At 37.1% G+C, this 17,813-nt stretch overlaps 1 protein-coding gene across 3 annotated transcripts in view; it reads right to left on the reverse strand.

Annotated features, from left to right (window-relative positions):
* Positions 1-17,813, reverse strand: part of PRKG1 (protein kinase cGMP-dependent 1) — a 1,413,309-nt gene that overhangs the window by 40,803 nt on the left and 1,354,693 nt on the right. For all 3 annotated transcript variants that reach the window (XM_061402665.1, XM_061402664.1, XM_061402667.1), the window contains one exon: positions 15,004-15,100. In XM_061402665.1, the coding sequence (XP_061258649.1) occupies positions 15,004-15,100 (97 nt within the window). The remainder of the gene's footprint in view (positions 1-15,003; positions 15,101-17,813) is intronic.

Consider the following 17,813-nt stretch of genomic DNA (forward strand, 5'->3'; position numbering starts at 1 on the left):
AAAGATGTATGAATTCCCATGTTCATAGCAGCATTATTAGCCATAATAAAAAGCCCAGATATGGAAGCAACCTAAGTGCCATCAATAGACAAATGGATAAAGAAGGTGTGGTGAGTGTTTTATATAAAATATTGGCTATAAAAGTGAAATCTTCCCATTCGCAACAACGTGGCATACTTGGTAGTATGCCAAGTGAAGTAAGTCAGACTGAAACAGAAATGCTATAATATCTTACTTATATGTGGAATCTAAAAGCAAAACAAACAAACTAAACAAAAAAAGACCCATAGATACAGAGAACAAATGTGTGGTTGCCAGAGTGGAAGGAGGTGGGGGTCATAAAATAAGGGAAGAGGATTTAAGAGGTACAAATGTTCAGTTATAGAATAAACCAAGGGGATGTACTATATAGCATAAGGAACATGGTGATATAATATTATAATAACTGTAGGGGGGCAGATGATTACTAGATTTATTGTGATCATTTCATAATGTATGCAAATATCAAATCACTATGTATTACACCTGAAACTAACATAATATTATATGCCAACTATATTTCAAGAAAAGCTTACAGGAAACCTGGATTCTAGTCTTGGATCTTTTAGTAATAGGTTTATGATTAGTCATATAACCTTACTGGGCCTCAGGCCACCTCTCAAAACATGAAGGGCTAAACTAAATTACATCCAAGGGTTCTAGAAAATTCTATGAATCCGAAATTTGACATAATGTACATTTTAAAAGCATATTAGTTATATTTAACTTAATGGAAACAGTCCAACAAACTTGTGGCAATAGCTTGGGCCAAAGGATAAAGGGAGGATTTCCCAAGTAACAAAAAGGTAGCTTAAGGAAATGGGATGATTCACTCTGAAAGCGTGACCCTGCATTTATAGTACAAGCATATTCTGCTGGGAGGTGAAAGTTTCATTTATTCTGTTCTCTCAACCACAGCACCTGAAGGAGGTCTGCTTATCTATTGTATTCTCTGTGTTACTCATTTTCAAAGACTACGCTATCCCAAGTGGCTCAGTGGTAAAGGATTTGTCTGCCAATGCAGCAGACACATGTTCAATCCCTGGGTTGGGAAGATCTCCTGGAGGAGAGAATGGCGGCTCACTCCAGTATTCTTGCCCAGAAGACCCCATGGACAGAGCAGCCTGGTGCGTTCCTCTACAGTCCATGGGGTCACAGAGTCAGAACACAATTTAGTGACTGAGCACGCATACACTGGATGAAATAGCAGTAGCTTTCCCAAGAAGAGTGTTAAAACAGGCCCCAAGGCATAAAGGAAATCTAGGCAGTCATCCTACTTGTAATAGCTGGACAACAGCAAAACAGGAATGACAAATATTTTCTCTAAACAAAATAGCACAGGATTTAATCAGGCCATCCATGTTACATGGGATGGCATAAAATCATTTCTTTATTTTTGACATTTTTTAAACTGGGAAGAAAGAGTTTTCTAAATAATTCAAGATTTAAGTAGCCATGGTCTGTATAATAAGATTTCAGTAGCCCGTATTTACTTCAAATTGAGGTAATTTATGGAATTCATGATAAGGTCTGTAGTAAAAAGAAAAATTCTGTAAGTGAAGATGGAAGGAAAGAAGAGGGGGAAGCAAGGGAAGGAGGGAGGGAAGGCAAGAAAAAAATCCTGGACTGAGAGAACTGTTTGGGTCCTCTTCTATAAGATAAACTGAGCCAAACTGGGGTGCAGGGGAGTATGCTTTCTCTATTCCAGTTACAGTTCTCAATCAGATACACCCAAAGAGGCAAAAGACCCATAATAAAACTTTTAATAGCTGAGTAAATGAGTATACCAACTCTTATACCCTCTAGACATGCATGAGCCCTAGCTTGTTCTGTCTCCATCATTTTCGTGTTTCCTTATTGCCAGACATCGCTTCACAGCTTGAGATACTGACCTTAAACTGACCTATGAGATACTGACCTCAAACGCTGTGTTCAGCAAACAACTTAAACAGCTCTATTCTATAGCAACTGGGTACAATAACAAAGCTGAAGCAGGGTATAAAGGAGACATAAAATCAGCATAAAATTCAAAAAGAAGAAAAACATGAAGTTGTGTATTAAACACATGTTTATTTAGATCTACAAAGAACTAGATTTACATTGAATAATTATACATTTAGAAAATAAAAGCTTTTTAGTGTAAAACACAGTTTTAGCGTAAGAAAACATGCAGTAAAAAGGATAATCTTTAGAGAGAGAGTAAATTAGCAGTTGCTGGAACTGAGAGTAGGAATGGAGAGTATTTGCAAATGGGCCACAAGAGTTCTTATTAAAGTGATGGAAATGTTCTAAAATTGGATTGTGGTGGTGATTGTACAATTTTGTGGTGAATAGATTATACCTCAACAAAGTTTTTAAGGAATTTTAAAAAGAAAAGGCCCCAAAATATGTGTATCTATATTTTCTAGTTCTTTTCTTTATTAATTGTGTGATAGTTATGTTTTTAATTTACATTTTAAGGAACTGCATGTCAGAAATGCTTTTCTTTCTATGCTTATCTTTAGCTCTTCAATAAAAGTTCCGCAATTAGTCAAAACTATATTTCATTTTTACTCTAGTATTGGGAAACTATTAACATTTTTAAAAACAGTTTATTCTTTTTTAATGACTTCCCTATTTTATGACTTTTCTTTTAAGCCCTAAGTTCAAAAAAGTTGTGTCCAAGTAAAGGTTGGATTGTGGGTCAAAATTTAAGCAAAATGTATATACCTATCACAAATTCTTAAAACTTTTCTAGTCAAAATAATATGTATTTGCTGGGTAATGTCTTATTATTTTAATAACATACAAATTACAATCATACCCAAGTTCATGTAATCTGGAGCCTCATTTTCCTCACTTACGAGAATAAAACCACATTAGTTTATAGTTGCACATATTGGAAGACCAAATCAGATGGTGTATGTGAAAATACTTTGAAAATTAAAAGTGCTATGTAAGAATCATTATCATTATTACCATGAATTCCAAGATATGTGGGAATGCTAATTAAAAGGGATACTTTTTTTCCCTGATAGCTGTTGGTAAAGAACCTGCCTGCAACGTGGGAGACCCCGGTTGGATTCCTGGGTCAGGCAGATCTGCTGGAGAAGGGATAGGCTACCCACTCCAGTATTCTTGGGCTTCCCTTGTGGCTCAGCTGGTAACAAATCTGCCCACAATGCGGGAGACCTGGGTTCGATCCCCTGGAGAAGGGAAAGGCTACCCATTCCAGTATTCCGGCCTAGAGAATTCCATGGACTGTATAGTCCATGAGATCACAGAGATGTTGACATGACTGAGCGACTTTCACTATAAATAGTATTTTACTACTATAATTCATAATTAAATCTGTTTTTAAGTTAGTTGTTCCTACCATCTGAATGAAAACGAATAGGAAAAATTTATCTGTCTGAATTTAAGAACGTTTTTCTTTCAATAGAGAAAGAAAAAGCAATATTACTGCTGTGACTCAAATAACATTTTTGGACATGAAATACTGCTGCTGCTAAGTCGCTTCAGTCGTGTCCGATTCTGAAATACTAATGTGCCCAAATATTCAGGAAGCACTGACTGACTGCATTAGTGAAAGAAAGTTAAATTTTTTAAGGGCACAGAAAGCTTCTATTCTACAAAGTAGTTTTGGATTGTACTCCTCAACGTTTCCTAACCAAAAAAAGAGATAACTTTTGTGAGAATTACATTTCACTGTGTAAAAGTACTATCAAGTTCAGGAAGCGTTAAGCATAATCTTAATTAAAAACTTTGTCTGATTTTACACTGTTGTTAAAACCTCTTTTCTCACTAGTTATCCACAGTTTTATTACTTATCTGTCTCTCTACATTACAAAGTAATATCATAGATTTATTTTCCCTCATCTATGTCTGACACTTAAGAAAGAACCTGTGGCATCTGTTTTGTTCCATAGGATATACAGGGAGAAACAATGAAAACTCGTCACTGTCTGTATGACGCATATCCAAATAACACAGAGAATGGAAAGGCTGGACAATGAGTTAAATACGGATGTCAGAGTTTGAAAATTATTCAGCCATGAGCACAGAGGTGTGGCCCTGTTGTAAGCTTTTTTACTTAAGATTTTATTCATAATATTAAGTGCTATTATGTATAATAACCACTAAGCTATCTATATTAATGGTCAGACATATTAATTCAGAACAAAGAACCTAGAAAGAGTGATTTGTCTTATCTTTTTTCATTTGATTCCACCTGCCATTTGCACAAGTGATGATTAAGACAGTCTTTTCATCCTTGTTTTCCTTTCCAAGGTCACCACACCTGTCATGAAAAGTGTCCATAACCCCATTATCTCTGTAACTTGCCTTTAGACCTAAATTCAGTTCTATGGCTAGTGACAAGAAACATAAGGAAATATATATTTTCTTAAATTAAAGTTGAGTAAAAGATGTGCAAAGCAGTGTTCATAGAGGAAATAGTTTTCATTTTAATTTTTTAAAAAGACATTTAACTTTCAGTTTAGAGGAAGATGAGAAAGAGAGCTCCATACTTTTCAATTTTTAATTACAACATGAACAAAAGTTTGGATTCTTTTATGGAAATCATTTGCAAATGAAAGAACACTTGTGATTTCCCTTAATAGAGAATTAGCATTGATACATTTTTACTCAAAGGGCTACTTTTATTTCAGATTGTCTACTGAAATGTGAAATTTAAACATATTATTTCTCTTTCCTACAGTACTTATTTTATTTTCTTAAATTATCTTCCTTCATCAAATAATCAATTTCTTTCCCTTAAGATTTAATTTCTATGTATAATCTCACTAATATAAAGAATTACTATATGCAATAGTTTTATACTGTTAAGTATTTCACATAATTCCACTTATTCTAATACTTAATACTTAAAACACCACACAGATGGAGTTCAGTATAAGTTGACACTTCACTTTCTTTTGCTTATTGACTCAGTGAAGGTTTAAAATGAGTTTAAATGACACAGAGAGAATCATATATGGCAAAATTCTATTCTCTGAGATATGATCAGATTAATTTATGACAGTGTGTACATTCTAGTCACACTTTTAAGATGTTAGACAAATAAACCTTGTAATTTTTTAAGAAATGGTTACATGCTGGAAGACTTTTAATCAAATGGCTTATAATCAGATCTTAATATCCTAATATATGGTATACTCGAATTTCACCCTTTCTGAGACGTGGGTTCAATCCGTGGGTTGGGGAGATCCCCTGGAGAAGGGAAAGGCTACCCACTCCAGTATTCTGGCCTGGAGAGTTCCATGGACTGCATAGTCCATGGGGTTGCAAAGAGCTGGACACGACTGAGTGACTTTCACTCACTCACTCATCTGACCCACAAAATCTCCTGATAATTTAGCTCAGTGTTTAGCCTAATATATGACACACATCAGTGGCAACTAGGGACGTTAATGCAAGGAGAGAGTATGACTTAGCCATGAACTATAAAGGTATACAGTTGATTAGATACACTGAAATATTCAGAATCATCTTTCTTCAGTTTATTTCCAGAAGGCAAGACCAATCATTTCATTTGATTTAAGAGGACACGGCTATTTTCAACACTATTAACAAATAGAAGATGTTTTTCCCTTTCATGGAAGGGATCTGTCACTGAAAGTGTTTATATAAAATTTTCAGGGATGTGGAATACATCTTGGCACAAAGTAAACTACCTTATTCAGAAGTGAAATTATGATGTTTATTTCTGGGAGCACTGCCACCTAAAAATAGCCTGTCTAGTCACCTTATAGTATATTCTTTTATTTCATGGGTGGAAGTTCAGGGTTGAGTCTGTGTTTATTTGTGTTCCTCGCTTGACCTAATGGCCAAAAATGCCCGATGCCTAAAAGTACATCTGCTTTAAGAATATAATACGGTTATACCCTGTCAATTGGTCATCTAGTATTTCTCCCTGCTAGCTCACACAACCCCTCGTCAGGCCACTTGCTTTGGCGTCCTGTGAAAACACATGGCCTTCTGTGCTGTAAACTTTTCCTGGAATGGCCTTTCCCCCGAACAGCCTTTTCTCATCTATTTAACTCCCAACCTATTCTGTCAGCTCCAGCTTGAGTTCTGTGTCTTCTTAGGACCTCACTACACCATCAGCTCCAAATGCTCTCTTCTTGAAATGCTGAGAACCCTTCTGCATGATTTAGAATTTAATACAGTTCTAAAAGATTCCATTGGCTGTTTTTCATATGTATGGATCTTCTTACTCAGGATAAGGCAAGAAGTTCTTTGAGGGTAGGAATCACACCTCATATTTCTACATCCCACAAAAAATGTTTAGGAAATTTTTACTGGATAAACTTTTGCTGCATGTGATGTGACCATAAATTCACTGGATTAAAAAATCAAATTTATGTCATAGAAAACAAAAAAGGTGAGTGAGTGGATTAATTGGTGATAAAAGAGTTCATCCAAAATTTATCTCAAGCCTTGGAAAGACGCGTCCACTGCCTTCTAGATTTATGATGTGTGCTCCGTTGCTTTAGTCACGTCTGACTCTGTGACTCTAAGGACTGTGTCTTGCCAGGCTCCTTTGTCTACATTAGTAGTTGTCCCTTAATATTCTGGAGGGATTGGCTCCAGGATCCCCTGTGGATACCAAAATCCTCAAATCCTCAAGTCCCAGATATAAAATGGCATAATATTTGCATATAACCTAAATTAACCCTCCTGTGTACTTTAAGGATTTCTCTTGTGGCTGAGACGGTAAAGTGTCTGCCTACAATGCAGAAGACCTGGGTTTGATCCCTGGGTCAGGAAGATCCTCTGGAGAAGGAAATGGCAACCCACTCCAGTACTCTTGCCTGGAAAATCCCATGGATGGAGGAGAGTGGTAGGTTATAGTCCATGGGGTCGCAAAGAGTCAGACACGACTGAGCGACTTCACTTGGTCTTGGTGTACTTTAAATCATCTCTTCTTTGCTTATGATATCCAATACAATGAAAATGCTATATAAGTAGGTGTAAGTACAGCACAGTATGTAAACAGTTGTCAATACAATTAAATGCCATGTAAATTGTTTCTGTGTCAAATTCAAGTTTGTCATTTTTCTAACAGCATTTGCCCACATTTGTGTCCCTGGGTCACACTTCGGTGATTCTCACAATATTGGAAATTTTTTCATTAGTATTTGCTATCATAATCTGTGGTCAGTAATCTTTGATGTTACTACTATGACTCACTGAAGATTCAGATGATAGCATTTTTTAGCAATAAAATATGTTTTAATTAAGGGAGGTACATTGTTTTTCAGATATAATGCTTTTTCATACTTTATAGACTACGGCATGGTATATACATGGCTTCCCTAGTGGCTCAGTGGTAGAGCATCTGCCTGCTAAGCAAGAAATGTGGGTTCAGTCCCTGGGTCAGGAAGATCCCTGAAGAAAGAAACAGCAACCCACTGCCGTATTCTTGCCTGGAAAGTCCCATTGACAGAAGAGCCTGGGGGCTACAGTCATGGGGTTGCAAAAGAGTCACACACAAGTTAGTGACTAAACAACAATCGTATATACATAACTTTTATATGCAGGCCAAAAAATTCCTGGGACTTGCTTTACTGTGATACTCCCTTTATTGCAGTAGTCTGGAATTGAACCCGCAGCCCCTCTCAGGAATGCCTGTACTGTGACTACACTGTTACGTTCAGTTAGCATTTATCAGATTGGATTTTCTTTGGCTCTCTGAATAACCTGTTTTCTCAGAAATCAATACTATTTATCACAACTAATAATTTGTGTCAATTTTCATTCTTTTGGAGAATAAATGAGGATGACACGTTTAATAATAATCCTAGTAGGATATGGCAACCCACTCCAGTATTCCTGCCTGGAAAATCCAGTGGACAGAGGGGCCTGGTGTGCTACAGCCCACAGGGTTGCAAAGAGTCGGACATGACTCAGAGACCAACACTGTATTGACTAGAAAGGTATGTCTAGAGAAAAGGCTGTATTAAAGTGAGGCCATTTTGAGTTTTCACCCGGCATAGAGTCCTGATTCACTGGTTACTGAGGACACAAGGCCGTAGGACGGCAGGGTTTTCCCCAGGCATCGTCTGCAGCATAAACTGCCGTGGCCACAAATGCCAGCGTCGCCCAGTGATCCCACAGCTATTCCATTTCACTGTCATGCATGTGGCTTGGCAGCAAGAAGCTCTTGAAAAGTTTTCATCTTCTGTGGGGCTTCCCTGTGGAGTTAAGCTTTCCCCTTTCATAACAATGAAACAAAACTCTGTTGACTGAGCAATAGGTGCTTCACCTCATTTCTTTCTTTAATCATCTCTTAGTCCCTATTTTTTTTAAGTTGGTGTACATAGTCTTCCACGTCACTTTCATGTGACACAGAGTGACTGAGCAGCTGGGACAAATGCTGAGAGTGTATGGATACACACGTGTACAGCACATAGACCCTGTTACACTACTGTGGTTGTGAGTGTAGGCAGAGTTCTCACAACTTGCTACTACATTGCCCCATCCTGGGCAATCCCATCATGGAACTGCGGCACAGGTGAAATGCGAGGTGACCTTTGCCCTCCACTTGGCAAGAGCCAGACCCTTGTTGTGCCCAACCAGGGTGCCGTGGTTTAAGAAAGTTACGGAGAAAGTGGATATGATTTAGGAGTTTGCACCAAAAATGATTTCCTATCCAGAGGTTAAGGGGTGAGGCTTTACAATTTAGAAGAGAAATGGATACGTTAGAGCAGACTACTTCCGGTTCACAAAGGTTTAGTGTGAGGATGACTGAAAATTGTTTCCCATCTGCACTCATGACAGATCAGAAAGTAAGGAGCTTAGTGGTTTGGGGGAATTCAATACAAGCTCTCATAGTAGGTCATTTGAAGACCTCAGGCTCTTTCTTATATTGGGGAAATGCGTGTATTCTCAGGACTTGGCCTGACAATGGTAGAAAAGAGGAAAATTATTTCATCCCTTCCCTTTTCTATAGGCAAAGCCGAAAATGATCAATGGGTAGTGATTATTAGCATATTTTAATAATAATAATAACACTGCGAAAACGTACTAACCTATTATGGGGAAGGCACTGTTTTATGGAGTTTAACTCATTCAATCTTTGCAATCTGTTAGGCACATACCCTTTTATTATTCTCAATAAAAAAAACCTCTGAGGCTCAAGAGGTTTAAGTGAATGACTGATCACACACAGTTGGCAAGATCTGAATCCAGAAAGACTGACTCCAGATTCTAGCTTTTAGCTGCCATGTCATACTGTCTCATGTCTATTTTCCCTCCATAGATATTTTAACACTAAACTAGGAGCCACAAAAGAGAAAAGAGACTCTCTGAAGGTTTAACAGAGGAAGAGGTGAATAGTGGATCATCATAAATACAGGTTCTTGAATTCTAACAGACTTTTTTAAAAAAAGAAAACAAAGGCATACATATGATAATGAAGTGTGACACTTGTCTGATTTTATAATGGTGGCTGTTATTGGCGTGACAGAATCTAAATATTTTTAGAAGTCAGAATGATTACAAAAGAAATTCTAGTTTAAAAGTCAGTAGTTCTGGGCAATAACAACAGCTCTTTCAGTGCCCTGTGATCTTAGGTCACTTATACACATTACTCCTGACTTCTTTCCTGTGAAATGTGGATTATACCTCCCAGAGTAGTATAAAGGCAAAATTATACACAGGATATGAGAGCAACTTGAAAATTATAAAGCTGGGTTCAAATAAAAAGCTTTATTATTTTAGTAAGAAAGTAATATCAATTTATCAATAAACATACCATCAGTTTATTAATAAACTGTCTTGCAATAGATTATTTTATGAGAAGTATACCAAAACGTTTTAGGTTATTTATGTCAGTATCTTAATGTTGTTGATCGTCTGTCTTAGAAATTCTAAGACATTCAGGAAGTCTTGCTCTTTTTTCCATGTGCTGAGCACATGTTGCTCATACTCTATGGGTTCACTTATTACTTGGCATGATTGCCTGTCCCAGAAGACTGTGAGTCCCTAGAGGCAGTGGCTATTTTCTATTAAACTTTGTATGTCTCAGCAGAGAGCTGGCTACATAAATATAAAATAAATGATGTAGAAAGAATATAATCCAAGAAGACAGAGATCATGTTTTCCATATCACTGTTCCTATATTTTATCCAAGTATGGTGTTCTGGAATAGGTTTGAATTGCTGAATAAATAGATTAAATATTTAACATTTAAAGCAACCACCACATAGCTCTGCTAGATTAGTAAATTTGACTTGTATCAGTCTACTCTGAGGGGCTTCCCTGGTGGCTCAGACAGTAAATAATTCTCCTACAATGCAGGAGACCTGGGTTCGATCAGTGGGTTGGGAAGATCCCCTGGAGAAGGGAACAGCTACCTACTCCAGTATTCTGGCCTGGAGAACTCCATGGACAGAGGAGCTTGGCAGGCTACAGTCTGTGGGGTTGCAAAGTTGGACACAACTGGGTGACTTTCACACACACAATCTACTTTGAAAAGCAAGTGCCTCTCTGACAAGAGCAAATGAGAGTAAATTCGAAATGTGACCATAAAGGAATGAGATTAATTTTCACTTGTGATTTGTAAAAATCAATCTCCTTATTTTACACTTAGGTCTTGTAAATTAACAGGATTACATAGATGTCTTACAGCAGTGCTTATAGCTTTAACGATTACATCATGCATTAAAAAAGAAGTTATTTCACTGAAGGTGCTATTATAAATGGAATGTGATCTTCTGGAAAATATTCTGTAAGCAGGTAGCCCTAAATAAGTAAGAAAGCAATTCTTCAAAATAAAATACGTACAGAAAATAAAGCATATACAAGGTCACAGAAAGGAAAGCAGTATAAATGACTTCCCAAAGGTAACGGGTGTGAATAAGATGTGTCTGAGAGTACTTGAAATCAGTTATGCTAAAAGTATTTATGAAATAAAAAAAATAAATAAATAAAAATAAAAGTATTTATGAAATAGACTGAATAACTTAAGAACAGAACTCCCATTCATATACAGCCTTTACTTCAAGCTTCTTGTCTCATCACTGAAGAAATGTTTAAGTTTCTATTATTTTCCTAAATTATGTTCTCATCTCTAAAATTTGGCAGTAGACCATTTCAGTAATTCATCTGTCTGAAAAATACCCCTGCATCTAAGTTCATCTAAATTGACATAAGTGATAAAATTAAGAAATGCTAAGAAGTGTTTGAAGGGTATTATATTAAGCAAAATGACATGAACATGATCTGTATATCAAATGATAATAAAACTACACTTCTAACTTCTAATAGGAAATAGGGTTCATAAATACAAATTTCTTAGTTCTACATACCCAATTCAAGAGTTTATAATCTTATAATCTATATATGGGAACATTTTTAAAAATACTGCTGCTAAGTCACGTCAGTTGTGTCCGACTCTGTGAGACCCCATAGACGGCAGCCCACCAGGCTCCCGTCCCTGGGATTCTCCAGGCAAGAACACTGGAGTGGGTTGCCATTGCCTTCTCCATTGTGGTAATTTTTATAATGTCACTTACCTGATCAACATTACTACTGAAATAAGGGTTGGTAGGTTCAAGGTATAAATATTATGTACTTGGTATTGAGAGAGTCAATTCCTAGGCAGGTTGATAAGAAGTCCGGGTGTCCCCAAGGAGAGAAGGGTCTGGATTCTCAAGGAGGAGGGAAGAACAAACTTTTTTTCTCTCTACATTCTTTAGGCTTATATAACAATAATGTATCCTGCTTGAGGACAGTCTCTGGAAAAAAACCTTCTGGCTAATCCTGTTATCTTAAAATGTAAATTATGGGAGTGGGTCTAGTGAGGTCTTTAGAACCTTCAGACATTCTTTTGATTCACTGTAATAAGCAGTTAAAAAGTATATAACTCCATTGCTAACACTAGTAAGGGGGCACTCTTTCTGCCCCCTTCTGATGTCTATGTCAGAAGCTTTCTCTATCCCTTTTATACTTTAATAAAACTTTATTACACAAAAGCTCTGAGTGATCAAGCCTAGTCTCTGGCCTCTGATTGAATTCTTCTCCTCCAGAGCCCAAGAATCCGTGTCATTCGTGGTTCAGTAACACGTGCATTACTCTGTATACATATGTAAAATGAGTTCATATGGAGGATATACTGCATCAAAATAGCACTCTATAAAATCAACAGGAATATCTCACATGCACCATTTGCAGAGAGGAGTGAAGGTTAAAATTCTGTAATCACAACAGAACTGGCTCTATCTAGACCTGCCGCCTACCTATGAAGGGTGTGAGTATTACTCTAATGGGACATTACGGTCTCCTGGGTGGTCACCAGTGTCCTCACCATGATTCCCTATCAGCTATGACAACAGTATGTGTAATTGCAGTCAAAGGGTTGAAGCCAAGCTCCTAATTTTGGAATCACCAAATACATGTAAAAATGAATCATCACAGAGAAGAATATTTTTCATACCCAGTAATTAACATTATAGGATAGTTAGTAAGTGGCAAGAACTGGGGTAGTTGATTCTAGGGTAATAGTGATCACTGAAATGGCCAGTCTACACTGAACAGTGAAGATAACTTGGAGATTTGGATTATCCCACTTGTTCTGGGAAGTGCAAGATCACACAAGATGACGTCACTTCAGAGGTTAAGGACATACCCTTCTTCCTGGGATGTACTAGTTACACCTTATACCTAGTTATAACCTATATGATTTCCATTAGTCTACAAACATTTGTGTAAAAGTGTGAAATATAATATCCATGAGAAGAAAGTTAGGGTGAACTACTTCCGATTTCCCTCCTGGGACGAAGATTATAATAAATATGTATGTACTCAACCATGCACTTGCATACAAACACATGTGAATTCTGTCTTTTTAAACTGCATTACCTTTAATATGCCCACTTTGCGTGGATGTGCACGTGCATTCAGTCCTGTCTGACTCTTTGCTACCCCATGGACTGTAGCCCGCCAGGTTCCTCTGTCCATGGGATTTTCCAGGCAAAATTACTGGAGCAGGTTGCCATTTCCTTCTCTGGGGGATCTTCCTGACCCAGGGATTGAACTTGTGTCTCTTGAGTCTCCTGCATTGGTAGGTGGGTTCTTTACCAACTGTCCACTTTAAACTTTCCTTAATTGGGTGGTGGTTTGTGCCTCCTCACATTTTTGAGGGAATTTTCTAGAAGTTTTCCACTATCAGCTTGGCATTTGATTATGCAGCTTGAAGGGGTTTCAGTGTCTTTAAGTGATTTCTGATATTTCAAAAATCCTAAGTAAATTCTTGTATTTCATAAAAGATCTCACTGCTAACGCAAAGGCTCCCAGTTTGAAGATATCAGACCTCTTAGGAGACCACAGTTATAATGTTGATATTTTTATGGTCAACTAAAACAGCTCTTTTGTTGTACAAAGTCTTTAAAAATAATATTGAAGAAACTATAACAGCCATAAAATTAATATCAAGGAGATTCTGTCCTTTATGCTGTTTCATAGAGAGAGGGGTTTTTAGACACAAAGAGCAATATAAACAAACACACCAGACAATAAACACTTCACGGTTAGGAGTGCTATGCTCTGCGCCCTTTCTACGTGCCAACACTCCCCAGTGCTAAGATGTTCATGTGTAACACCAGCTATATGAAGTTACATTTCATCACAAAATCAATATTTTTGAAAAATAAATCTAAGATTGCATTAGTTTAGCAGGGTTCAGAAAAGAAGGAGGTTTTTTCCTAGGCCCTTATTTGATTTTCACTCCTATAACTGAAAATATTTGATCCCCAGAGGCACAGTATGAAGTCAGGAGTGGAGTCAGAAGCAGTATTACTGTAGTACCTCCAGCCAGTGTTAAGGGAAGCATAATGCAAGTTCAATGCAATACGCTATGGCTCTAAACACTTCTTGTCTAATACTGAAGTAAATAGCATAGTTGTGCTATCCAACTCAAAAACCCCTACTGTAGCACAAATGGACAAACATAAAAATAGTTACTGTTGCCATCAGGATTTTTGGAAGGGGATTTCAAGCTACTTTTATGGAAGGGGATTTCTCCTGTCACCTGATGGCAACAGTAACTATTTACTGAACTGTGCGCAGTCTCAGGGAGTTCCTAACATACTGTACTGGTGTCTAATATCAGGGATCCTCCACGTTCAGAAGAGTGGCCACTAATCGAATTCTCAAATATGGTTTTATCTACATAGTCTGGAATGCAGCAACTAGAATACATTTTTTCCTAGTTTTTGTTTTTAAATTTATATTTTAAACAGACACAATAGAACATGCTTTCATTTGGTTTACCCCACACTGATACAATGTGTTTAATGTATAAACTTGTATCAAACTGTCTTCTTAATCTTAACACTTAGCTCTGTGTGTGTGTACATGAAATAGAAATATGTGTGAAATATATAAAATATTCAAACCATATTATTTAATACAGTTATATATATATGTACTGTAATCTCAGTAGGTACTTATAACTACAGAATCACAGAATAACTACACCATTTACTTAATTTTTAAAGCAGTGGTGAGAATAATTATATGTTATATGCATAAGTATATACGACATGTAAATATACCTCATCTCCATTTATATATACATAAATTTATATTTTAGTTATTATGATTATAGAGTGCATAATTAAGTTAATGAGCACTGCTCAGAACTTAGTAAGTAAATAAAGATCATAGAAACTCAGCTGGATAAAAACTGCCTTATGACTCCTCATTAAGTAAATGTGTTTACCTTTCATTTATTATGAAGAGGTTTTCTGAAAAGTAAATTGATGTTTATTTTTTTGTTTAATGATTACATGATATAGTTCACTTTGTTGAAAACTCTGATATGCTGATATGAAAGTATTGGTACGGATTTAGGAACAAGAGTAATGAATGATTAGATAGAGAAGAAAAAATCTTTGGAAGAAAAAAATTAAAAAAGAAGACAGGACTTTCAAAAGCATTTAAAGAATGATTACCTACCAGTTCTACTCGTCCGAAACCTCCAACTCCAAGGGTGTCAATGATGTTGAAATCAGACAGCTTCAGGTTGGCGAAGAAAGCAGCTTCAGCTTCATATCTGGAGTTTTTGATGCGAAAAAATGGAAATTTCTTAGAGGTGCAAACACGAGTACCACGTACAACTGTACCGGAATGACATGACTGTGAGACAGGGTTTACCTGCTTAAATTCCATCTTGCTTTTAGAGTCTGCGTTTTCTCATACTCATAATTTTTTTTTTTGGTCCCAGTTGTGCAGAATACCTAGATTTGAGCTTCTATTTTCAAAGTAGAAAAATACAAAGTACCCACTGCATGCCAGTCATGTGACTGATAAATCCAGTTATCAAACCAGAGTTACATCTCGGTGCTTTTCTACGCGTCTTCTTATGAGCACAGATTGTTTGTGTTGTTCTCTTTTGGTTTTGTTTTGGATTGTTTGGTTTTGCTTGGCTTTGTTTTTGCAGTTCAGTTTTTGGATGGCAGTTTCTCATTAGGTTCCCTTATCCACAGGCTGGCAGTGGCTCCTATTAATAATTATTAAAAGCGGCAAGATCATTGAGGTCTCTGGAGTGCAGTCACAGCCAGGTTTTATGAAAACAGATCCAAACAGCTGAGGACTGATGTGGAAATATCTGAAATGGATGGTTTCAGAAGCATATTCACATTCCTAAAAAGTGTCTTCCCTTCATTTGTGATTACCCACTGACTCTCAGCTAGTAATCCCAGTGTCTTTAGGCTTGCCAGTTTCTTATATGAGTGGTGTGGAGGAGCACAGACTAGCCTTCAAAAGTCTAACTCTTCAGACAAGCAAATTGGACACATGCAAGTGGCCAAAATAAGTGTCTCCTGATGAGACAAGTGAATATGAGCTGCTTAAAATATCTCCTTGTTAAAAGGCCCTACTATTTTTAGAAAGGGCAGGAAGGCATAAAGATGATCCTCCCACTCACTAAAGTCAGGTCAGGGAGTAATTCAGCTGTCTCAAAAATAAAGTATTTGAATAGCTATGTGTAATCCATGACCTTCAACCAGGCAGTACCTGATTCAGTAGTATGCTATAGATAGACATGATGAACGTGCCTGAAATAAGGATACTAAGACAGCTTGTTTATGTCGGGTTTTGGAAAGAATCATCCACAGGCATGTTTGGTGTTAAGCTGTGCTAACATGTTAGCTATTCCATTATGATCAAACACAAATCCAGACTCCCCACTTAGGAGAAATGCGAAATAGCTTTCTAGGTGAGCTTTCAACAGTTTCCAGTTTACGAGGACAGTTCTCGTTTTTCACACATCAATTCTTGAAAGACTCTTGAGAAGGTAAAAATAACATTGCTTCTCCTTATTAGCTGATTATGGGAAATCAACTCCTTCCAGTACACCTCTATAAATAAGACTGCTAGTCAATCTGAATGCTATTTGTAGACTTATCTCATTAACTACACAATCAAGAGATCAACATAATTCTTCAGGAGATGGTTTACTAGAATGGAACATAAGCAACAAATGTGCATTTCTAGCATTCCAACTGGGTCCCTGCTTTTGGAAAATTAAAGCTCCATCCCATTTAAAGGGTCAGTGGCACAGTTCACTCCAACAGGTGTCTAAAAGGGACATCTGTTGGGATCAGACCCAATGACAGTGTTTGTATGTGTTCAAGCATTTCCTGGCAGTCAAATTCTTAATGACTTTTTTTTGAATAATATTCCATGTGCTTGCTGGATTTAGAAATTTCAGATACTAAGGGAGTAAACTGTTTCAGACTACTCTGACACCATTTTATATATTTACAATATGGTGTTATTACTTAAGCTCTTGCAATGTCCCCCACCCACCCACCGACCCACATCCTTATATTTGAGCTTTGGAAAATTGGTCTGGAAATATCCAAACAAGTCATCTTCAGCCATTTGCTGCACATCAGAACTTCCTGAGCATCTTTTAGAAAGCACTTAATAGGGGTCCCACCACAGGGCAAGTAAATCAGCAATGTCTGGAAGAAGTATCATATTATCTATACACTTTTACAGCTCCCTGGCTGACTCTCTGGGTGATTCTGATGAACAGTTAAGGGTTGAGAACAATAGTGGTAACCCCTCTGAAAGTCTCAGGAGGTTCCAGAAGCCAGATAATTCTGGGTTGGATTAAATTGATCCAAGAAAATCAGTAATTTTCCAATGAGTCTGGAGTGTGATGCATTCATGGCAAGAGTACTGTGGACTCTTATCACTTGGTCTTGACTCCTATCCCTGCTGTACTAGAACAATAGGAATGAAAAATAGCTTTGTAATGGCTAACACGGTTTTAAAAAAATACATTGATAAAGAAAGACATATACAGGATGCAAAACTTTACTAATTACTTTGCTATTATTTCTAGGTGAATTTTTAAAATACTTCCTTTAATTGGGTGATTTGTTTTGTAGTGGTTGGTGAAATACCTTTTGAAGGGGCAATTTGGTAATTGTGTGCTTAATCCTCCATTCTGTTCCCACTGGCCTCAGGTCATGATTTTTGGGGAAGACAAAGAATACAAAAACACTGTCAGAGCGCTTTCTTTTCCAAGCCAGGAAATGTTGCTTAGTATTTCATGTCTTTTTTTTCTCTTTAAGGTTACTCTTTAGGAAGTCTCTTCATCATGGAGACTCTGTACACCTTTCCTTTTTGAATAAATAGCTATGTTTTTTAACATGGAAATCACCATCTGAAGAGACCTTTGTAAAAAAGCCAAACTAGAGATGATTTAGCTTCTTTAGGTGTCTAACCACTCCAGCTCATAAGTGAAGGGATAT

Source organism: Bos javanicus, chromosome 26 (assembly GCF_032452875.1).
Source record: "Bos javanicus breed banteng chromosome 26, ARS-OSU_banteng_1.0, whole genome shotgun sequence".
Taxonomy (NCBI): Eukaryota; Metazoa; Chordata; class Mammalia; order Artiodactyla; family Bovidae; genus Bos; species Bos javanicus.